Genomic DNA, 24,140 nt, shown 5'->3' with positions numbered 1-24,140 from the left:
CTTGAAGTGTATTTATTATAGAACCCCAACTAGGGAGGGAATGAAAAGCTGCAAATGTATCCAATATACCTGACTGAAGGAAAACATCTAATTATTAATTCATGTGATGTAGCGTGAATACATTTTTGCTTTGGATGAAACATTAATCAGAAGTGACATTACAGATTTCCTTCGTAAATCTTATTCGCTGCAGCACTTGCTTTGTATTTCTATGATGTCTGATTTCTGTACACCGACATAAACTATGACAAGGATTCTGCATCTCACATTTTCAGTTCTTCCGATGCCCAGATGATGCCATGAGCACACCTACAGCCACAATAAACATGGATAGCATGCTCACCAGCAATATGTATGTTTTCTTGGATGACTTCCGGTATTCTCCAAAGAAAACTATACCCCAAAAAGTGCTCACAAGAGGAAGTGCCTGATATTATTGCAAACAAATAAAAGGTGTAACTTCATTGTTAACAAAGAGAATAAGTTTATATAAAAAACAAAAAATACACTCACACAATGTTACATACTGGTAAACAAGCGATTCAGAGGCAGTTGAGAAATTCCCAAAATTTCATTTGCAACCCATATGAGGTTTCCTTAGGTTACTTAAGTTTTAACCTACATATATGATAAGTATTTACTAGGTTATAATAAATGGAGAAAGTTCTTCTGCTCCACCATCCAGAATTGGTTGAGAGCACTCAATGGCCAAATACTCCCCCAATTGAATGAAATGTCTGTAATATCCTCCACCCCCCCCCCCCCCCAACAAAACCGTTGATTCATGTGCTCCGCGACCAGAGTAGCCTCTCCCCATAATAAACATGGATATATGTTATCAACGATGTGTATAATTTCATGGTCAACAAGGACTAATTATGTTTGGGTGGAGAACTGAATTTGTACGATAAATGTTTTACCTCTGCAAGAAATTTACATGATCTTTTTCCTAGTGATTTGATAGTCCAGATTACTGCTCATGTGTGCTCGTGTATTGGACTGAGACCGAATATATAAGTAGCTATCCATTTTTTCAGGGGTACAGAATCATTGTTATGAAGCATATCTACATACACAAAACTGTATACTAACCTGCACAGCATCAGCTGCGGCATATCCTGCAGCTTGACCTCCCATGAATTGTAAACCATTCCCAAACCCACATAAAAGTCCAGCCAAGAGGGCCCACTGTCTACCATTCCAATCATTCAGATAAGCTTTAAACGATGTTCTGGGTAAATTGAGAACCGGGTAGTACAGGAAGCTGACATTTAGAATGATGCCAAGGACGAAACAAGAGATTGAGAAGTAGAAAAATGCAGTGTATACAACCAAATGAGGAACCCCTGCTTTCAATGTATGCCACTGGTCATTTGTCGCCAAATTGAATGCTGGTGAGAAGAGGGAGAAGCAAACTCCAGCAAAGAAAATTAGGCCCAAACCAATCACAGTACTCTTTCCAAAAACCTGCCATTTAAAGATAATCAGCAGAGTCTCACTTATGTCCAAGAGAAAACAGAGGATAATGCAGGATTGTATTCTAGTAGAATGTCAATGAGTTCACATAGATGTCTTGCTAGACACATAAACAGAACATGTAAGTATACCATATTACCAATATATGGAGAAGTATGTAATGAATTAATGACTGTAGGTAAGTGGAAATAACACACGCACATGTGCCTAATTGCTCACGTTTATAAACCCAAATTGATTAATCATATTAGTAAATAATGGTCCATGTAGTGGAACCACCAACCTTGATTGATCTTCTGTTTTCAAGCTCTATGAGAAAGTTGGCAGTCCCAGCTTTTGCTTTATCTACGCGAAAACTTCCATTCTCCAAGTCCCCTATTTCGTTTATTTTTCAGAAAGTGTGCAAGTCAAGATCTGTTTAGCATCGGTATCTGAGGACATCAAGTAGGGAAGCAACGAAGCTCCAGAAACTTACCTTTTCTCTGGACAGATTCTTGTGACTCTGAAACTTTTATGGCCCTGATGAAAGGTAAAGTCTTGTAGATTCAGTTCTTTGGTTATAATCGGATAACAAGGTATACGAGCAATGCAATCAAACCTCATAATAAAATTGAGTTCCATTAGACAAACTTGAAAATAAACAACATGCTTGAAGTTCCAACACATATGACAAGAGTATACCCTGTTCCATCCTTGTAACTTTCTGAATATTTACAAAGCTTTGCTTTATTATCGGACGCATTGGAGGAGTGAACTTGAGAACCCAGGATAACTGCAATGAGGAAGCATCCAACCCCTGGAAAAAGAATTTCAGCCCTATTGATTCGGTCGTCTAAGAAGTAATTTAAAGTTGTGCCTGTCATAACCAAGATAAGAACATATGCATCTTAGCTACAACCAATCTAAACAAATCATTCACAGAGTGTTGCAACAGCTAGATTAATTCCAAAGATCTACAAACAACATAAGATGGTTCAAGTGAATATACCTATTACAACAGTTAAGCTTGACGTGATTACCTCTGTCAATGACAGACCAACTAAAGCAAAAGCATACTGTGTAGAAAGGTTCCCAAGGCTGAGAACTATCCCACCTGCCATTGCAAACAAAACAGAGGGCCAGTTGTCCTACATCAAAGACACTATATTCTTTAGCAGGTTGAAGAGATAAATAAAATAAATAAGAATGATAAATTACTGCATGGAGAAAATGAGATACGATTGGCTTGAGTTGGAAACGATAAATTTTTAAGTCGCATCAATTGCACAGTTATCAGTCACCTAAGAAAATATCAATATAGGAGATGGGTGATATTATGTGTCTTGAATTCTTGTACCCGTTTTGAAGTTTTTGCCCCAATCCATTCTATCCGTTTCAGTCTAAATTCACTCTCAAAACAGCAAATGAAGCGTCCTTGAATCCTCATTTTGGGAGAGATCTTGAGTTTGTTTGAATGATGGTAACCCTCACTACTTTGAACTTCAGATTCCATGTTTGTCATACAAGGGGAGCTTTCAGTTTAAGAATTCGACAATTGGAGCATAAGAGCTCAAAGAACATTTGCATCTTGCATACAGAGAGATCGAAGAGGGAAACATTGGGAAGGCGTTCTGATAGGTTCAACTTGTTGTAGTATAAATGGAAAAGAGGGAGTGTATGCATTCATGAAACAGCTCTTTTAAAGCCAGTGAGGATATCTTGGTGGACGCTGGAAAAAGCCGCCAATACAGGAGCTGGAAAGGAATCTAAAGGGCAGGTTTCTAAATACTGTGGGATTCATGGGCCAGTTGGATTCCATATTTTAACAATCTATTGTTTGGATTCATTTCCCCACCTTTGTATTGATCAAGACACATTCACCTTGCAGTGAGGAATGATGAGAAATTGAATAAACTTTTGAGATATGTGACAAATGGAATGGCTATGAGGTTTTCAATGAAATGTCTGAGTATTCTAAAATCAAGAATGCATTTCAACCAAACATGTATCCAAATAATGTTCTCATTCTCAGTTAAGAATGTATTCTGGGTTTTAAGAATGAGAATGCATACCAAACATAGTCCTAATCTGCAACTATCAGATAGCAGTTTATTCTATTCCACTCACAGAATACAGACTTGACCAATATAAGAATCAAATTCAACCAAACTTGAACAACATTTGATGAACAAGAAAAGATAAATAAAAGTCATTTAACAGGAAATACTTGCCTGAGAAAGCTGAGTTATAAAATTTGGCATGTCTGGTTTGCTGGCACTGATCTGACCAAAGGTGAAAGCAATTATGACAGCAGCTAAGAGATTTGTGATGGAGTAATCCAAGTAAGTATGCTGAGGAAGCCGACCCCTTCTCTCTAAGAGAGTCAAAATAGCAGGCCAAGTGCCTAGGAAGAATAGAGCAAGCAACATGCAGGCTATGGCGCCACCCTTACTCTCCACCAAATACATCTTGAGCCCACTGAAATTGACCCTCTCTGTCTCAATTGAATGAGAAACCAAGGAAGGAAAATCAGCAGTCCTGCAAAAGGACAAGCCATGAATGGATTTAAATAGGACAAAGGGACCAGAGAGAGAGAGAAAGAGGTTTCTGAATTCAGCACAAGCATGTCCTTTCGAATTTTGAATCTCATACTACTTTTAAAAAACAACAGATCAAGAAAAGAATCAAAGACACACAAAATAAACTAGACTCCTTGAAATTCCGGAACCATCAGTCTATTAGAATCTAAAACTGTTTTAGTTCATACTAATTGGAAAAAAAGGCACAACTACCAATGGAAGAGAATCGAATCAAGGAAGCTATTTTGAGAAATATCCCCAGAGAGCGGAATCTGGAATCAAGGAAGAGAGAGAGAGAGAGAGAGAGATCCAAAAATAAACAAGCTTCCTAAGTTAGGATACCATCAGAAACACGCAAACAACAATTTTGTTAAAACGGTTTGCTTTCCCAGGAGAAATGTAATGAGGAAAAGAAACCAAAGAAAAAGAGACAAAAAAAACAGGGGAGACCCACTGTGCAACCAAATCATCATCAAACGAAAGCTAAAAAAAATGGTTACTATCTGGCCATTCTGTACACAAACTCAATAAAGAAAGAAGGACCCATTTGGGATCCAACGCCAGTCTACCAAGTACAAAGCACCAACCTTGTCGTCTCTCTCTCTCTCTAGTCTAGCCTCTCCCAGGACACAGTTTTGTCTCCAACGCCAGATCCCAGGTAAGGAGTTGCAGAGAGGAGGAGCTCTTATGTAGAAAACGAAAAACAAAAAAAGCTTCTGTAGATATTGAGCCTCCAGTTGAGTATTTAGATGGGGAATTTGATTGACAAATATCCAGTATGGACTTTTTTTTTTGTTTGACAGATACCCATTGGGATTATTCGTAGTAGTTAAAGGAAAGACGATTGTTTCTGCTTTTCTGTCAGATTCCTGGAACTCCATCTTCTTTTAGTCTTCCTTCCTTAGCCGATAAAAGGCAACTTTTTTAGAAAATTGGAATCCGAAGATCTACGTCACCGAGAAAAGGAAGACACATTATCATCAATTATTTGATAGGAAATTTCCCGGTCCTCCCGGGATCACAAAGTCAAGTCAATTGTAGAATATATAAAGTTGATTGGGCTCATGGATAGATTATTATAATTTAAGAAAAACCAATGGAATAAAAGAGAGTGAGATACCATGTAGTGCAATTTAACAGGGACCACTGAATAACAATGGGGCCAAATTAAATAAGGCAAGAGATCGCTATCTGGCCACATGGTGGTTGCATCAGCACCGGGCCAATGAGAACACACGGAGGGACATCAACATAGATGTAAATTTTGGTTTCATGGGGAATAGGATGCTACTTTCGTGCACGTTTATGTCTAGATGCAGGAGTCTCGCGATCAAGTTAGTATTTTTTTTTTAAAATATTATGATAGTGTTCTATAAGCAAGCAGATTTAGGGAAAGGCACCAATGAGGAGCAATGAAACAGTTTCATATATGGGGATAGAAAAGTCACATCGTGTGTGTGAGAGAGAGAGAGAGTGTGTGAGAATTGATCCCACCTTTTAAGCGAAAACATTTTTTGTCCAATTCCGACTACAACACAACCATATAATGTTCCTTTGAAATCGTAGGATGTATAAAATCAAGGTGTTGAACACATTGGGCTTGGGAAACATCGATCGTAGGGAACCAATCGATCGGTACATCGACCAATAGGACTTATTAGGCTAGTAATGGCCCTAAATATTTGGCAAATGACCTCCCATAGGGGTTAGGTTAATATACCAAGTCAAAAGTATTAATATAAGTCCAAAATCTTCCCCTACAGTCATATGCAAAGTCACCCAACTAAGATTAAACCATTAAAAGTCATGTTTAGGAACTATGACCTATGGGTCAAGAGTTAAGAAAAATCACATACAAGTTAGGAATATGAAAAGAATTACAAATTGAAATTATTTCCTAAGTCTTCAACACCGAAGACTTCTAGCCACTTAAGCTTTCAGGCGCTATCCACTTGGTCTTGTTGAAGTGGGAGTTGATCTTCAAGTAGGCTTCTTTATTTCATGAATTTGATCTCCACTTTCTTTGGCATGACTTACACAAATTCTTGATGCTTTATAGGATATCAATCAACCCTTTCATACTTAGGTTTTTTCAACAACAAACATAATTAACATTTGCTATTTTTATCGATTTTGAAGGATTTCCACACTATTTCAATGCAAGAATTTGCAGATTTTACCAAATTGACTCCACCGTGTGTTTTGGGAAGGAGGGGGGGGGGGGGAGACTAACTTCGGTGGGAAGAGACTATATAAAGGGGAAATCAAGTAGGAAGACTTAAGTCTACCTAGAGGGTGGGTAAGTCTTAAGTTACTGTTAGAACAAATACCAACCAAAACACGAAAAGAAACAAAAATAGAGCAAGTTGACACAGAGATTTAACATGGTTCACACACCAGTACGGTGTGGTACATCGACGGGCGAAGGTGAAGCTGTTTCATTATGTAAATTGGAGAAAGTTACAATGGAGAACTCTCAAGAACACCCAAAATGGCGTTGTTGCTCTCTCCCTGAAACCCTAAAACGAAAACCCCCAAATCTAGTTTACAACAAAGCGGATAAAGAACATAAATACTCCTCCATTGGATCTGGGTCAATCCATCGGTCTAGGCCCAAGCCCTCTGCTACGGGTGTCAATTTTGGACTAGAACCGGTAATCGGACCGAAACCGGCCCGCTATAAACTAGAACCGACCCATCCAATAGCTTATTGGTCTAGTTCCGGATCTACCGATAAGTTATTGGTCGGTTCTAGATCTACCAATTAGGAACCGGTAGAACTGGAATAAATTCACATCCTAACCTTAATTCTTAAGACTCAAGGTCATGAGAGCTAAGGTCAAACCTTTTTATTTTTCAAGTTTTTCAATTTTGACTGGTACCACTTGTCTCATATAGTATTTTACTAAATATTTGGCTGTAAATTTTTAAGGTCCATTTAGGAATGCTAACTTAAGAACATACCTTAAAATAATCCTAACTTATGAGGGTGGCGGCATTCCTACTTATAAATTAATATCAAACAAGAGGTAATAAAGACTAGTTATGTGATTTGAGAAAAAAAAAATGAATCATATCTCGTCTTGATTGAACTAATTGGAACCGTTTAAAAACCGGAACTGGCCCATCCATTAGTTAATAGTCCTGGATCTCAAGTTTGGAACCGATTAGCCTATTGGTCCGGTTCTGGTCCTGACCCCTTAGGACTAGAACCGTTAAAGAACCGGACTGATAGCTCAGAACCGGACCAATTGACACCCTTACCCTCCGCTACCATCACAGATCTCAGAAAAAGTTCCATTTGGGTCGCTACCAAAAAATGTCGGAGCGGGTCATTCTTTGAAACGGGTCCAAGAATTTGAGACACACATAACAGTTACCGGCTGAGATTTATGAGGCTCCTTTTAGTATGCAAATCATAACACGACCTTGCACAATCTAAACCGAATCTTCATGGCTAAACATAATTTCGATTTAGGTTAAGTTTGACAGTTTCCTGTCGACGTCTGATTCAATTATGTTGTTGTTGTTGCAATTTTATACCCTACTACTTTCCACATGTTTCTGCTTGGTAAGGTCTGTATAGGCTCATAAGTCCATAAATAACAAAGGCGCTGTAAGATTTAATGAAACAGGTTTGGGTTGGTTGGACTGGAGGAAACTCCAGTGTTTTGCACCCTTGCACCCTTCCTTATGTTGGTATTCTTCAAAGCTTCAAGAATATTTACAGAACCCCAACTAGGGAGGGAATGAAAAGCTGCAAATATATCCAATATACCTGACTGAAGGAAAAAAATTTGGTATTTAATTCATTTAATGTAGTGTAAATACATTTATGCTTTGGATGAAACATTAATCGGATTTTGACATTACAGCTTTCCTTTTGTAAACCTTCATGAACATTTTATTTTCTGGATATGAAACAGCAGCAATTTGCTGCAGCACTTGCTTTGTATTTCTATGATGTATGATTTCTATACATTGACATGAACTAGAATTAGGATTCTGGGTCTCACACTTTCAAGTTGTTCGCTGCCCAGATGATGCCATGAGCACACCTACAGCCACAATAAACATGAATAGCATGCTCACCAGCAATATGTATGTTTTCTTGGATGACTTTCGATATTCTCCAAACAAAAGTATACCCCAAAAAGTGCTCACAAGAGGAAGTGCCTGATATTATTGCAAACAAATTAAAGGGTGTAACTTCATTGTTAACAAAGAGAATAAGTTCATATAAAAAACATAAAATACACTCATACAATGTTACATACAGGTAAACAAGCGATTCGGAGGCAGTTGAGAAATTCCCAAAATTTCATTTGCAGCTTATATGTGTTTCCTTAGATTACTTAAGTTCTAACATACATATATGATTAGTATTTACCAAGTTCTAATAATGGAGAGAGTTTTTCAGCTCCACTGACCAAATGTGGTTGAATTGGGAGCAATTGATGGCCAAAAACTCCCCCTTAATGGATGATATGTTATCAAAGATGTGTATACTATTCATGGTCAACAAGGCCTTATTCTGTTTGGAGGATGAGCTGAATTTGTGTGATAAATGTTTTCCCTCTGCAAGAGATTATAAGATATTTTTGCTAGTAATTTGATAGTCCAGATTTATGATCATGTGTGCTCGCCCACGTGTTGGATTGAGACCGCATATATAAATAGCTATTCATTTTTTTTTCAGGGATAAAGAATCATTGTTATGAAGCATATCTACACACACAAACTGTATACTAACCTGCACAGCATCAGCTGCGGCATATCCTGCAGCTTGACCTCCCATGAATTGTAAACCATTCCCAAACCCACATAAAAGTCCAGCCAAGAGGGCCCATTTTCTACCATTCCAATCATTCAGATAAGCCTTAAACGATGTTCTGGGTAAATTGAGAACCGGGTAGTACAGGAAGCTGACATTTAGAATGATGGCAAGGACGAAAAAAGAGATTGAGAAGTAGAAAAATGCAGTATATACAACCAAATGAGGAACCCCTGCTTTCAATGTATGCCACTGATCATTCGTCGCCAAATTGAATGCTGGTGAGAAGAGGGATAAGCAAAGTCCAGCAAAGAAAGTTAGGCCCAAACCAATCACAGTACTCGTTCCAAAAACCTGTGATTTAAAGATAATCAGCAGAGTCTCACTTATGTCCAAGAGAAAACAGAGGATAATGCAGGATTCAAATTGATTAATCATATTAGTAAGAAATAATTGTCCCAACCTTGATTGATCTTTTGTTTTCAAGCTCTATGAGGAAGCTTGCAGTCCCAGCTTTTGCTTTATCTACACAAACATTTCCATCCTCCAAATCCCCTATTTTTTTTATTTTTCAGAAAATGTACAATTCAAGATCTGTTTAGCACTGGTATCTGAGGGGATCAAGTAGGGAAGAACCGAAGCTCCAGAAACTTACCTTTTTTCTGGACAGGTTCTTGCGACTCTGAAACTTCTATGGCCCTGATGAAAGGTAAGGTTTTGTAGAATTCAGGTCTATGGTTATGATCGGGATAACAAGGTATAGGGGCAATGCAATCAAATTTCATAATAAAATTGAGTTCCATTCGACAAACTTCAAAATAAACCACATTCATGAAGTCCCAACACATATGACTAGAATATACCCTGTTCCATCCTTGTAAGTTTCTGAAAGTTTTGTAAGCTTTGCTTTATTATCGGACGCATTGGAGGAGTGAACTCCTGATGCCAAGAGAACAGCAATGAGGAAGCATCCAACCCCGGGAAAAAGAATTGCAGCATTATTGATTCGGTTGTCTAAGAAGTAATTTAATGTTGTGCCTGTCAAACCAAGATAAGGACAGATGCGTCTTAGCTACAACCAATCTAAATAATTCCTAATAACTACAAACAACATAAGATGGTTCAAGTGAGTATACCTATTACAACAGTTATGCTTGAAGCGATTACCTCTGTCACTGACAGACCAACTAAAGCCCAAGCATACTGTGTAGAAATGTTCCCAAGGCAGAGAACTATCCCACCTGCCATTGCAATCAGAATAGAGGTCCAGTTGTCCTACATCAAGGACACTATAATCTTTAGAGCAGGTTGAAGAGAAAAATAGAATAAACAAGAATGATGAAATACTGGATGAGGAAAATGAGATTATTCGGTGGCAAAATGATTTTCTTGAATTGGTAATGATAAATTTATAAGTTACATCAGTTACACAGTTATCAGTCACCTAAGAACAGAGGAACAAAGCACTATGGTTAAAGAGGTGGTTGAAAAAAGATCAGTATAAGAGATTACTGTTTTATTACCCAAGTGAACAGCAGAATGAGGGACAGAAGGAGAACCTTAAGGAGAAGAAAATCAGCAATGAAAGCTGAAAGTTACAAGTTACAACTTTCTTTAATGGATACAACAATTATTTATTTTGAATTTGAAATGAGTTTTTCAACTGTGACTTCCACTGTTCTATATCTGATATCTGAACCTTAGATGTTAGATTACCTTGTGGAAGGATACCATGCTCTAGTTCTAAAATTTAAAATTTCTGTTGAATTTTCATTATAAATTCTAATTTTAGCACTTTCACTATCTTGTACATTTGACCGATTTTATCTAAAATCACCACCAAAAGTTAATATTGCAAGGAAGAAAAGCCCAAGTTTCAAGATTTTGTTGTGAATTGTAGTTGATATACCCTTAAATAACAAAAAAATGGCATAGAACAAGATTTTTTTCCCTCTCTCCTTTTCGTTAATTGATTGAGATATTCAAGAAGAACAGCCAGAAAAACAAAATAGTACATGTCATAATAATTCCTGTCAAGCATTGGAATACAAAATCAGAACTTTTAATCTGCAACTATCAAATAGCAGCTTATTCCATTCCACTCTCAAAATCCAGACTTGACCAATCTAAGAATCAAATTCAACCAAAATTGAACAATGTTTGATGAACAAGTAAAGATTAAAAAAAGCCATTTAACAGGAAATACTTGCCTGAGAAAGCTGAGTTATGAAATTTGGCATGCCTGATTGGCTGGGACCAATCTGACCAAAGGTGAAAGCAATAATGACAGCAGCTAAGAGATTTGTAATGGAGTAATCCAAGTAAGTATGCTGAGGAAGCCGACCCCTTCTCTCTAAGAGAGTCATAATAGCAGGCCAAGTGCCTAGGAAGAAGAGAGAAAGCAACATGCAGGCTATGGCACCACCCTTACTCTCCACCAAATACATCTTGAGCCCACTGAAATTAATCCTCTGAGTCTCAATAGAAAGAGAAACCAGGGAAGGAAAATCAGCAAAATCCTGCAAAAGGAAAAGCCATTAGACTCTATCCGTTGACCTGTCATAGGGGCCAAACATCGAACAGATCACAGCAGGCCACGAATGGAATTAAAAGGACAAAGTGATCAAAGAGAGAGGAATATAAATTCAGCAACTGGGTTCAAACTGAAAAATTCTGAGGACCAAAGCTCACCATATTCTAAAGATTCAGGGAAGAGAGAAGGGGAGAGAGAGGTTCAAAAAAAGGGGGAAAGGAGAAAACTAATAATAAACAAGCTTCCTAACTTGGGATACCATCAGAAACACACAAACAGCAATCTTTGACGGTTTGGTTTAACAACACCAGAGAAATGTGAGGAGCAGAAGAAACTAAGAGAAAGGGACAAAAACAGGGGAGGCACTGTGCAACCAAACCATCATTAAACGAAAGCAAAAAATGTTAATATCTTGGCCATTACGTACACAAACTGATTAAGAAAGCAGGACCCATTTGGGATCCAAACAAAGCAGTTTCAAAATCAAACTCACTAGATTTACTACCAAGAACTAACCTTGTCGTTCCTCTCTAGTCTGGCTTCTCCCAAGAAACAGGGTACTTCTCCAATGTCGGCCCACAGGTAATGGAGTTGCAGAGAGGAAGAACTCTTATTTATAGGATTTGAATACAAGACCCAATTGATCAATTGATTTAAAAAAAAAACACACAAAAAACGGTTTTGATCACTGTTAAAATAAAACAAAGGGAAAATTATGTTTTGCAGCCCTGTAGTTTGAAAAGATTACATCGATCCCCCTCAAAATTATGCCTACCCCCTTCAGAGGGGAGGTGGATGTAATTTTGAGGAAGATCGATGTAATTTTTCCTAACCACAGGGGTTTTTTTTGCAATTTTCCTTAAAACAAAAGATGGTTGTTTCTGATTCCTTCTCAGATTCCGTGGAATCTTATGATATAGTTTACTTTTGTCGCCGATATATGCGATTTTATGGGAATTGGAATCCCAAGATCTACCTGATCGAGGTCAAATTCAATTACAACGCAGAGAGATAAAAGACAGAAAGGTACATATCATCACCAATTATGGCAATGGGGACATCAACAGGTACACTAAATTACTTTTGGGGGACACACCAATGAGGAGCGATGAAACAATTTCGTATATGAGGATAGAGAAGTTATTTCATGTGAAGAGAGATAAAAAGAGAAGGTGCCTTTTGTTTTTTTTGGTGTAAAGAAAATTGATTGAAAGAAGCCATTACAAATAGTGACATCTTTCAAGCATAGATTCTGAAGCCACTGAGAGGTAAGAGGCAAATCAATCGGGGACTCAATCGAAAAGGCGGACCGGGCCAAGGAATCTGTCACGGAATTGGCAGACCCTAGAATAATGCTAAAGGAGAAAGAAACAAAAGATATCTGAAGAGAAGGTGCTAGTGTGTACCTTCACAATAACTTGGAGAATACTTTAATAAATATTAGGGCGGAAGTTCTCTGTGCAACAACGCAGGCTGCGCCCAGACACATGGGCTGCCCATTCAGGGGGCAGGATGGTCATTTTGCTTATCCTCATGTGTCTGGGTGCTGCCTACGCTGTTGCACAGAGAACATTTGGCCTAAATATTAATCCCAGATTTCTAGCGAAATTTTTTTTTTAAATGGACTAGGCTTAGGTTGTTCAAGTTTAGCCTATGGTGATTCAAATGATTCGAATGCTGGTCTAAAAATCATAACCATGAAATCAACAGTTCAAAATCAAATAGTAAATAAGCGGTTTGATTTTAGTTTTAAATTCTAATAATTGGTTCAGTTTTGTTTTAAACCAAGAAATTGTTGGTTATAATATTTCTTAGGGATGAAGAATGATGCCGGATTGCATGTCCCCTACACCAACTTGTGGCCCAATGAGAGGATCTCCTTGGCTACATGGGATCAAGCAGCGTTCTTTTTCCCTATTCATGAGTTAGACTCACTTTGTGCAATACAATGGGAACACTCTATAAGGTCACACCACTTGATTGGCATACTCTCCTCTTTTCCCTAGACAAAATTGCAAAACACCTTGATGAGTTTGGAGAAGCCTTTGAAAGAATTCAACCTCATCTTTCCAAAATTGATTGCAAGGACCTCTCTATTGTTTTATGTGTCCATGATACATTAGAACTCGCACCTTCCCTACCTAATACAATGCAGAATGAGCCATCTGATAGTCCCAAGCTGCTAGCTACTACACCCATTTAACTGGTAGTTTTAAGTGTTAAAAAGGAATAATATGATTGTGATGCTTCTGTTATACTATTTTCACTGATTCTAGTTAATGTACCATTTGGTGCATCTGATTGACCGGTGTGAAATTTTACGGATGAGGTTCCTATGCTTCGGTTATACAATTTCCCCTCTCTCCATCCAACAATTGAAGGCATGACTATGTACGTACATAGCCGTGCATAAAATCTTTTGTCAAAAATATAATAAAAAACATGGCATAGAATCTCTCTCTCAATTTAATGTATGTAAGGAAGATATATAGCAATCAGAGAAGTTATTGAGTATTAATTTAAGAACTAAGTTTCCCTCCACCCATAGAGGACGGTTCACCCACCATCCAAACCCCTCCTAGAGTTTTAGTATGTTCCCAAATTACCCTCCCGATACCATTTTCCATTCTCTCCAGTCCTGCGGTGAATGGGATCCCACTCATCGTGGGTGGAGGAAAACTCGATCCTTTAATTTAATCACTTATAGCTCAATTGGTGTTTGAATATCAATTGATTTGCAAATTATTTTCTGAAACTTGATAAGAATGCATTCCTTTACCACAATTTCTTTAAGAAGATTATCGAGCACTGATATGGTTAGTTGGTATCTGAGCTGCCATATAAAGGTTTTATGGTGTTGTCATTAAGGGGGGTGAATCTTGGTAGTGGTAGTGGTCTTTTCTTCACCTTGCCTCTTTGCTTTGTCATAGGTGGCTCATTAATCAAAACAGAGGAAGAGAACAGAAAAATAATAGAAATGGACTTGTAGATATTTCAGACTAAGACCCTTCTTGTCAACATATAGAAATTGAGGAGATCACAGCTGGTGCCATTTGTTTTTGCCACTACTTGGGCTCAAAAAGAAAATTTTAAAAATACAAGTTTATTAGAAATGAGAATTTTTTTTAAAAAGTTATTAGATTTCATTACAATAAAATAGTAATACAAAAGTTTAGACTTGCTTTTTTAATAATTTATATGCATGTTTCATGTAAACAAATTTGGCTAATGAAATGGGTATGGAATCTTTTATCATATGGATTTAAATGGCAAATCTTTGAGATTCATAGGTTTATTTTATCGTCGATCACTTGTCAATCCACTTCACTCCGTTAGACATCTCATTGATCTTTTAGTTACGGAATGTAATACAAGTTGATTTTGTAGTCACTATCACCAACTTGCCATGAGTTGAAATAGATGGTTCAATGCGATAAACGACTTTACAATCAAATCAATAGCTATGTTTTGATTCAAAGCAAGTGGAAGTGCCTTAAAAGTGAGTTTAAAATAAACAAATTAGCAATCACTAAAATTGCCTTCAACAATTTTCTGTGCTTGCTAAGAGCTGAAATTTTACCCATGAGATAGGTATGACATCACTAAGCCTCGTAATATTTAACTTTAATTAATAATTAACATATGATTTATGATTAATTAAATTTATTTTCACCTTATTAATGGCTCTTATATTACGATGACCTATATTATGACTTAATGAAAGCATTTCCTTTCCTTACATATTGGATATAGAATGTTTCCTTTTAGTTTATATGCATGATTCTTGCACATCATGGCATGATGCACCACTCCTTACTATGAAAAGCTGACCACATTAATGACTAAAAGTCCACTGATAAAAAAAAAATTTATTGAGTAATTGATAAACAAAGAGGAAGATTGTTTGTTTCCCTTGTCCCTGGCTGATGTGTTTTTTTTTTAAATATATTTTTCATTTTTTTTTCAAAAAAAAACACAATAAATATATGGTGGACTTATATAGAAATTAATTTGATCATCTGCAGAATTATAACTACGTAAACATATAGGCTGCGTTTGTTATGCATTCCAGATCGATTCCGCATTCTCGGATGACAAAAACAACTATTTTTATCATCTGAGAATGCGAAATCAATCTAGAATGCATTCCAAGAATGCAAACCAAAACACAACCTTAATTAATTTGTTGTCAACTGTGTGAACCCACCTACTTAGAGACAATATTAATAATTAAATTAAAATTAATAAATAAAAAACTATTTTTTGGGGAGGGGGGTATCAATGGTTAGAAAACCTACAACAGTGTTTGGTATGCATTCTAGATCAATTTCGTATTCTCGAATGATAAAAATCGTTGTTTTTATCGTCAGAAAATACAAAATCGACTTAGAAAACATTCCAAACATAGCCTACGTATGCATGGTATAGCAGCAAACAAGCTTGGTGATTAAGCCAAGGGCTACTATGGCAAGCCTTATTTGATTATGAGAATGATTAATGCCCAAATCTAATACTCTATAGATTTAGGACCACCACAGTAAAAAAGGTCTCCCATGTAGTCAACAAGTTTTTGTTTTTAGCTAATCATAGTGGCTGGTTTGAAATATATAGAGCCCTTTCCCCTAAATCAATTACCCCCTTCTTTCCATTGGTTTTGTGTTTTTTTCTAGATAGATAAAGAACTTTTATTCAAAAGAAAGAAAAGAGATTATAGAGGAAAAAAGGCTATAAGGCCTCAAGGTGCACCCTCTAGAACAAGCAGCTCTAGAGGGCAGCAAAACACCAACAAAAAATGAGCATACATCAAATGATTCAGAAACCCCTTGGCCAAACCCAAGGGTTCAATAACTCCATCCAGTTTAGGACCTCCGACATAATCCGTCCCATGCAATGTAGTCAATTTTCCTCTCTCTCTCTCTCTCTCTCTCTCGTCCGAACCAAAGAAAATTAGAGAACATCGACTCCAATTTTCTAATCACTTTCCCTAGGAGACAAAACTGACCTGACCAAGAGATATGGTCATCGTGAAGCACTAAGGTGATAAGTTGAAGCCTACCAGTTTAAGATAATAACCGAGATTTCCACTCTTCTAGTTTCTTGCGAACCATATCCAAGTGGGGTGGCGATAAACATCAGAAGTTCTCTTTTAAAAAACTTGGAATACGATGTTCTCTTTCAACAAAAAAAAAAAAAGGATTTTTGGGTTTTGGCAACCTATATATCTAGTGTATCGGCTTATATCGGTACCTTATCAATTTGTATCAATATCATATCGGCCTATATCAATTAAGTAGATTACTTTTTGGGGAGCTGTTTTCTGGGTGGGATGCAAGGGCCACGCCGCACATGCCAGTGAATGAGAGCACACACAGTGGCACTAAAGGAGGTGGAATTTCTACCATACATGGGAAGCATGGCAGACATTCCGGCCCATGCGTTCCACACATAAAACATTCTCCCTAACTTTTTATAGGAAAAAAGACCCCCACACCACTAGAGTGGGAATCTCTCTCTCTCCTCCATGACATGTGAGACGGGGTATACGAATTCCTAGTTTACCCATTGGATGGGCATGGGAATTTCATTCCTGCCCTTTTCTACGGCAAAAATTGGATTTAAAAAAAATGTAAACGGTTAGATTTTAAATACAGGACCCCAAAAAAAAAAGAAAAGCTAAGGTAGCTACCGCCTACATTGATAACAACATGGACCCAGAGTTATATTCCAATTAATTAGAGTTTAAAAAAATGAATTAGTTTGATCATGTCAATTTTATAATAGTCTTTTGTCTTATATGCAAAATCCTTTTGTTGTATATGTGTCAATTGATTACATTTTAGCTTGGTTATACCAGAATAACCCAACAAGGAATTCAATTACTACTTCACCTTTTATACCATCCTTTTGGTTGGAATGATATATAAGATATGCAATATAGTCCATAAATAATAAATTCCATAGATTAGACAGTCAAGATAATGATCGTTGATCATGGATTGGATTTAGGTTTAATTTATATTGATTTAAATTTCACAATTTCTTAACAACAGCTGCCTAGTGCAGTTGGTGAGTGGTGATGCACAAGAGGTCTTGAGTTCGAGTCTTCTGACTCCCCTTCCCCTTGTTTTGCAAAATTTGAAAGTTATATTCATTATAGGTTAGGTATGCAAAATTTGAGACCATTCTAAACAAATTTCAAAGTTATGTTCATTATAGGGGCATTCTGGTCATTTTACCCAGAAACCCCGGACGAATGTTTTTATTTTTTATTTTTGGGGAAAACAAGTACTTTTTGCAAGAACAGTAAAAGCTTAAGAGGGGTAGTCATTTAATTGATTGGGACTGTTACCTTGTACACTTTCCCATCTCTTCTGGTGTTCTTCCAAAGTTCCAGGTATTTGGGAGAACACCCAACAAGAAATATAAAGAAACCTTCACTGAAATACAATATCTGGTTATTAATTCATTCAAGACAAGTTACATAAATGCTTCCGATGTTGGATTTGAAGTCACAGGATTGTTTTTTCTTTTGGATTTGAAGCAGCCCTCAACTGCAACAGTATCCTGAAATTTCTGTGTTGCATGATTCCTTTACATTGACATGGGCTATGATTCTGGGTCTCACATTTTCAGGTACTCCTTTGCCCAGATGATGCCATGAGCAATGCTACAGACGCAATAAACATAGCTAACATGCTCACTAGCAAGATATATGTTCTCTTGGACGACTTTCGATATTCTCCGAACAGAAGTATTCCCCAAAAAGTGCTCACTAGAGGAAGTGCCTGATAGTATTATCACAAACAACTAAAAGCTGTTAAGTTCATTGTTAAAAATCTAAATCCATTGCAAGTGGAAAAACTGTTGACATGTAAGTATACAAACATACAAATGGTCAGCAAAAGCCTTAAACCCTTTTGGTTGGATCAGCTAAATATGTGTAATCAATGTTTTTCTTCTGCGAGAAATTCCAAAATCTTTTTCTGGTTATTTGGAAGTGTAGATTGATTACCATGAATGTTTGCCTAATGCCTACGGAATTGAGAAAAAAGTACGAATAAAGAGCCATCCATCTTTCAATGAATTAAGGAACCATTGATACATATACGAACCTGAACAGCATCAGCAGCGGCGTATCCTGCAGCTTGACCTCCCATGAATTGTAAACCATTCCCAAACCCACACAGAATCCCAGCGAATAAGGCCCATGGTCTACCATTCCAATCATTCAGATAAGCCTTGAATGTGGTTCTGGGTAAGTTTAGTATGGGGTGGTATAGGAAGCTGATATTTAGAATGATAGCAATGATGAAACCAGAGATTGAGAAGTAGAAAAATGCAGTGTAGACAACCAAATGAGGAACCCCGGCTTTCATTAAGTGCCATTGGTCATTTGTTGCCAAATTAAATGCTGGTGAGAAGAGGGATAAGCAACCTCCAGCAAAGAATGTTATGCCATAACCAATCAAAATACTCTTTCCAATAACCTGCCATTTAGAAGATTATCAGCAGAGTCTCACTAATGTCAAGGAGAAAAACAAAATAAAACCCTACTGTAAATATTATTACGCGAACAAAACTTGAACGAATACACATAGATGTCTTGATACACACAACCACATGTGAGTAACCAATGTATAGGCAAGCATTGATGAACATGTAGATATGTGGGCAACCACAGTTGCATATGTAAATAACTGCTCAATGTTTATAGACCCAAATTGATAAATTTTTATAGTAAGCAACACTGTTCAAATGTATAGTGGAACCACCAACCTTGATTGATCTTTTGTTTTCAAGCTCTATGAGATAGTCTGCAGTCCCAGCTTTGGGCTTATTGACACCAACATTTCCATTCTCCATGTCCCCTGTTCCATTCATTTTTCAGAAAATGTTCTAAGTATCAAACATCTGAGGAGTTCAAATAGCAAAACAACAAAGCACTGAAAACTTACTAACCATTGTTCAGTGCAGGTTCTTTGAACTCTTTGTCGGTCCTGATGAATTAATATGATGAGATTAAGCTCCGGTTTCTTATTAATTCTATACCAATTATCTATCGAAGTATCTCTATAGAAAAAAAGCATACCCTGTTCCATCCTTGTAACCATCTGAAATTTTATGAAGCTTTGCTTTGTTATCGGTTGAATTGGAAAAGTGAACTGCAGACCCTAGGAAAACCGCAATGAGGAAGCAGCCAACACCCGGAAAAAGAATTGCAGCATTGTTAATCCGATTGTCTAAGAAGTAATTCAAAGTTGTGCCTGTTATGATCAAGATATCGAAAGATATACATTCAGTGACAACCCAAATACCCAATCTATTCACAGAACAAATATAATTACTTTTTCTGTTAGATGATAAGTCAATTAGATATCTCCACAAACAAGACAAGATGGTTCGAGTGAATGTACCTATCACAACAGTTATGCTTGCAGCGATTACCTCTGTCACTGGAAGACCAACAAAAGCCCAAGAATATTGTTTAGAGAGGTTCCCAATGCTGAGGAATATCCCACCAACCATTGCTAACAAAACACATTGCCAGTTCACCTGCATCAATCAAGTACAGCATGATCTTTAAACCAGGTTGAAGAGAGGTAATATAAAGAAGACCAATAAGATGCAGAATGAAGAAATTTAGATTTTTTAGTTTTGGTAAAGTATTGGCTTGAAATAGCAAGATCAACCTCTTTTTAAGTTGAAAGGAAGGAAGCACTACATTTGAAAGTGGACTTGCATAAAGTTCAGTCTAAGAGATGGGTTAAATTAACAGCAGACAAAGAATAATAGCAACAAGAAGTAACTTGAGAAGAAAACCAGCAAGGAAAGCTGACAATTCATTCTTCTTTTATAAGATAACATTTGGCCAATTTTATCTAAAGGCCAGCAAACTATTTTGAAGGAAAATATTGCAAATAATAATGTTCAAATTCATTCCAAGATTTTTGTCTATTTTAGACTGGATCGATTTTGATTTTGAAACAGCTTGACTGTATTGGGAATCACAATTCTACTTCTAATAGATCAAAATAGTTATATATTTTCAATGATAATAAGGTGGTTTAGAGTTACTTCTTTCTGGTAGAACACAGACATGCATCAACCATACAAACAAACTACAGCACTAAAACAGTGTCCCTCAACTAATGGGTGGAAAATATTAAACCAAGAACAAGCAAAACCAAATCTCAAATTGAATCTAGAAATCCTATAAGCTGGTTCAACAATAGCCTGATCTCCCCCACCCCTAAAAAAAAGAAGAAGCAGCAGCTAGAAAAGGATCTCAAGAATTTTATCAACAGTTGTAAAGTTCCTCCAATATGAAGTTTTAGCGAAGGCATTGTATCCAACCATTTGAGGATTCCTCATGCACGAGGCTCCCACCACTGTGGGGTCTGGGAGGGTCATAATGTACACAGTCTTACCCCCGCTTTGCCTAGAGGCTGTTTTCCTACTTGAACCCATGACCACTAGGTCGAATGGAGCAACTTTATCGTTTCACCAAAGCCCACCCTCTAACATGTCAACAATGATTAAATGATCTTAACCAGCTGATAGATTGTGTTCTGTTGATTAAACAGTTGTCCTCGTATCTAAGGACCTTAACTGATTTCACCTACAATTAACTGTATTTCCACAATCCCCCAAGTATTACTCTTCTGATATAGATACAATTACGAACATGTCACTATGTGAAATGGCATTTTTGTAATCTTATTGAATATCACATTCACCTTCTAATCACCCCCTAACTTGCGCCGGTCTTTGGGCTGAAATTTGATTTGTGAGATGAGTATGGTGTACCCTACTACACAATTACATGAATCCGACCATGTCTGCCACATGGTCCCCATAAGATTTTCCATACTGCCAAAAGAATTATTTCCCATTAATATGAGAAATCAATTAATAAGAAAAAAAGAACCAAGGGGATAAAATTGATGACCAATTCACTTCCCATAGATCTTTTCTCATTTTATCAGTTTATAATCACTAATAGATGATTATGCTGTTTTGTTTTTAGTACGTATTAATAACAAGTGAATAATGGCATGCAACTATAAAACAAAAATTGAAGAATGGCATGCCATAAGCCTTTTGTGCCCCTTTTTCCCACTTTTTTTTTATTGATTGAGATATGGTAAAAGTTATTCTGGAGTCTATACCTAGTTGTGCCATGTGGAAGGGTGATGTGGCAATTTCAATCATGGCCCCTGGGGAATAGTCTAGATCAACATGTGTTGAATACTCCCTTGTAAGTCCTGAAATTTTCAATGTCTAATTTGCCGTTTGGTCAACACTATTTCAACTCAAACTTGACATGTGAGCAGGGGACCTTGGAGTCTACATGTCCATAAAATTTTAGTGCAATACAAATTACCATGGGGCAAAACTAGGTGTCTTCGTATGGAATTGGTAGTGGATGAGGCCATCCATAAAATTGCTCTATTGCTCTCTAGAGACACAAAACTACGAAAATGGTTCCTACACACCCATGGTAGGAATCCATTCCCACACCCGCCATTGTTTTGCCACGTAGTAGCTGATGTGGCTATTCTAACAGTTAGATATAGAGGTCTTCATCTAGATTAGCCATTTGTCAAATTTCATACCCAAATTCTATCACATACTATGCATGCACTCTCCCACAACCCAAGATTTTCAAAACTATATTTTGTCATGTAGAAAACTCTACCAGGGCTAAAACTTAACTAGTGAGCAAGGGACCCAAAACCAAGGTTAATCTAAGTTTTTTTTTTTGGTTCAATGGTTAGTCTAAGTTATATCATACAGTTGTTTGTTCTAGTCTCAAAATTCAGACTTGAGCCATGTAAGGAAATAAATCAATCCAAAATTGAATAATTGCTGAACAAGAAAATTATAGAACTTGTAGTAGGAACAAAAAATACTTGCTTGAGAAAGCTGAGTAACGAAATTTGGCATGTCTGGTGTGCTGGGACCAATCTGACCAAAGGTGAAAGCAATGAGGACAGCAGCTAAGAGATTTGTGATGGAAAAATCCAGGTAAGTGTGTTGAGGAAGCCGACCTCTTCTCTCTAATAAGGTCATAAAAGCAGGCCAAGTGCCCAACAAGAAGAGAGAAAGCATCATGCAGGCAATGGCACCCACTTTGCTCTGCACCAAATACATCTTGTAAAAAGTGAAGAGAAACCAGAGAAGGAAGATATATCAGCAAAATCCTGAAAAAAAAAGGAGAATCCATATTAGACTCTTAATCTGTAATTTAATGGTTAACATAACAGCACACAACAGCAAACCATAAATTGAATTGAAAGGACAAAGGAATCACAGAGAGAGAGAGAGAGAGAGAGAATAAAACAGAGGGCTCCATACAATGAAAGTAAAAGCTACTATCTTGGCCTTTTTTCTGTTCACAAACTCAAAAAACAAAGAAACCCCATTTGGGTTCCATTTGATATCACTAAGTAAAACAAAGCTACCAACCTTGAATTCCTTTCTAAAGTCTATTCTAATCTCTCCCAAAGAACAGGGGTTGTCTCAATGTTGGCTCCCATGTAAGGAGTTGCAGAGAAGATGGAGCTCCTATTTGTAGACTTAGCTCACCTGAGTTATCCCATTTGGTAATTAAGACTTAAGACATAGCCCTTTTCTTTTTTTCTTTTTCTGGGCTTCTCTGGATTCTCCCTTAGAGCAAGATTACATTGACCCAAAGTTGAATGAATCTCAAAGCAGTACCACAAGTACATAATATATTGGGAGATTTTGGAGATACCACCTTCCCTTGCTGATCTTATAATCGTCTGAACACTGGACACATTGTGTATCTCTCAATAAACATATACTGTTTGCTGTTTGCTACTATGGTAGCCTGGCAGGGGAATAGCTGTGTTGATTATGTTAGCTTTGTTACGTGGGAGATTTTCCGGTGTGTCTCTGAGGATAAAATAATGCCTTTAAAAGAATATTTTAGTTCACACTGAGAGGTTGGGATAAGAAATTCTATAGGGCGGTTGCCGCTTTTAAGCCTGCCAACGGTTCAAATATAGGTTGGGCTTAAGAACGCCCTGCAAAGAAAATAAATGCGCATTTGCGCTTTTTATCTAACTAAACTAGGGATGAGCCCAATGGAAAGTCAGGTTTAAACAGACAAGAAAATTAATGATGTCTTTAAGTTTTTGTAAGTTTTCCGCCATCAAATTAATCAAACAAAGTTAAGGTAGGACTTTGAAATTCTATATCGGCATTTTTCCATCCCAATTCTCCCACTTCATCTAAGGTCCCTCAAAACAAACGGGGCCTAATGGTGATTTTTTTATTTGATATTGATGTCATTGTTATGAGATCATTTGTTCTTGGCTCATGTCAGAAATAAGTGTTCCATGTGATAGAATAGATACACCCATCTCACTAAATAAATTTCAACCCGAGACAAACACCCAAAAGCGGGGTGAATGCGATGCACCTTTATGGAGCATCTCTTAATTTATATGGATCTAATTGAGCCATTGGAGTCCATAGTGGTCCTACACTTGTACAAGAGAGGACCAATTTAGCGGTTGGGATCCCATGCATCCATGGTTTTAGTGCACGGTATCGGAACGGGTATTGGCAATCTGCAAAACTGATACGATACCGCTATGGTATCGGCCTGGGTCGGCTGTATCTGACAAAACTACCCTTGAATTTCCTTAAAAAATGAGTTTTCTTACCATTTTACCCTTTATCCGTACGGTGCTACGGATAAGGTATCGGCACGGTATCGATATCGGTGAAACAAAACTGATTCGTATCGCCCAATGCAAACGATACGATA

The 24,140-nt window shown here is 37.2% G+C and overlaps 2 protein-coding genes across 4 annotated transcripts; both read right to left on the bottom strand.

Annotated features, from left to right (window-relative positions):
- Positions 1 to 219: 219 nt before the first annotated feature.
- LOC122656015 (ureide permease 2-like) lies at positions 220 to 11,876 on the bottom strand. 3 transcript variants are annotated; one of them, XM_043850433.1, is made up of 8 exons: positions 11,858 to 11,876; positions 11,019 to 11,327; positions 2,465 to 2,603; positions 2,158 to 2,332; positions 1,958 to 1,995; positions 1,760 to 1,857; positions 1,093 to 1,467; positions 221 to 427 (listed from the first exon to the last, which is right to left on the bottom strand). In XM_043850433.1, exons 2-8 carry the CDS (start codon positions 11,253 to 11,255, stop codon positions 272 to 274), a joined length of 1,218 nt encoding a protein of 405 aa, XP_043706368.1. In that variant the 5' UTR covers positions 11,256 to 11,327; positions 11,858 to 11,876; the 3' UTR covers positions 221 to 271. The 3 variants fall into 3 exon arrangements, with proteins under 3 accessions (XP_043706366.1, XP_043706368.1, XP_043706367.1); XM_043850431.1 differs by lacking the exon at positions 11,858 to 11,876 and having other exon boundaries at positions 220 to 427; positions 1,760 to 1,851; positions 1,952 to 1,995; XM_043850432.1 differs by lacking the exons at positions 11,019 to 11,327; positions 11,858 to 11,876 and adding an exon at positions 3,687 to 3,990.
- Positions 10,749 to 22,557, bottom strand: LOC122656016 (ureide permease 2-like). Its single transcript, XM_043850434.1, has 8 exons — positions 22,259 to 22,557; positions 19,756 to 19,894; positions 19,431 to 19,605; positions 19,301 to 19,338; positions 19,118 to 19,209; positions 18,454 to 18,828; positions 17,943 to 18,126; positions 10,749 to 10,759 (listed from the first exon to the last, which is right to left on the bottom strand). The coding sequence occupies exons 1-7, from the start codon at positions 22,493 to 22,495 to the stop codon at positions 17,971 to 17,973; spliced, it is 1,212 nt and encodes a 403-aa protein (XP_043706369.1). The 5' UTR covers positions 22,496 to 22,557; the 3' UTR covers positions 10,749 to 10,759; positions 17,943 to 17,970.
- Positions 22,558 to 24,140: the final 1,583 nt, after the last annotated feature.

Source organism: Telopea speciosissima, chromosome 3, assembly GCF_018873765.1.
Source record: "Telopea speciosissima isolate NSW1024214 ecotype Mountain lineage chromosome 3, Tspe_v1, whole genome shotgun sequence".
Taxonomy (NCBI): domain Eukaryota; kingdom Viridiplantae; phylum Streptophyta; class Magnoliopsida; order Proteales; family Proteaceae; genus Telopea; species Telopea speciosissima.
This window is presented reverse-complemented; position numbering and strand designations above follow the sequence as displayed.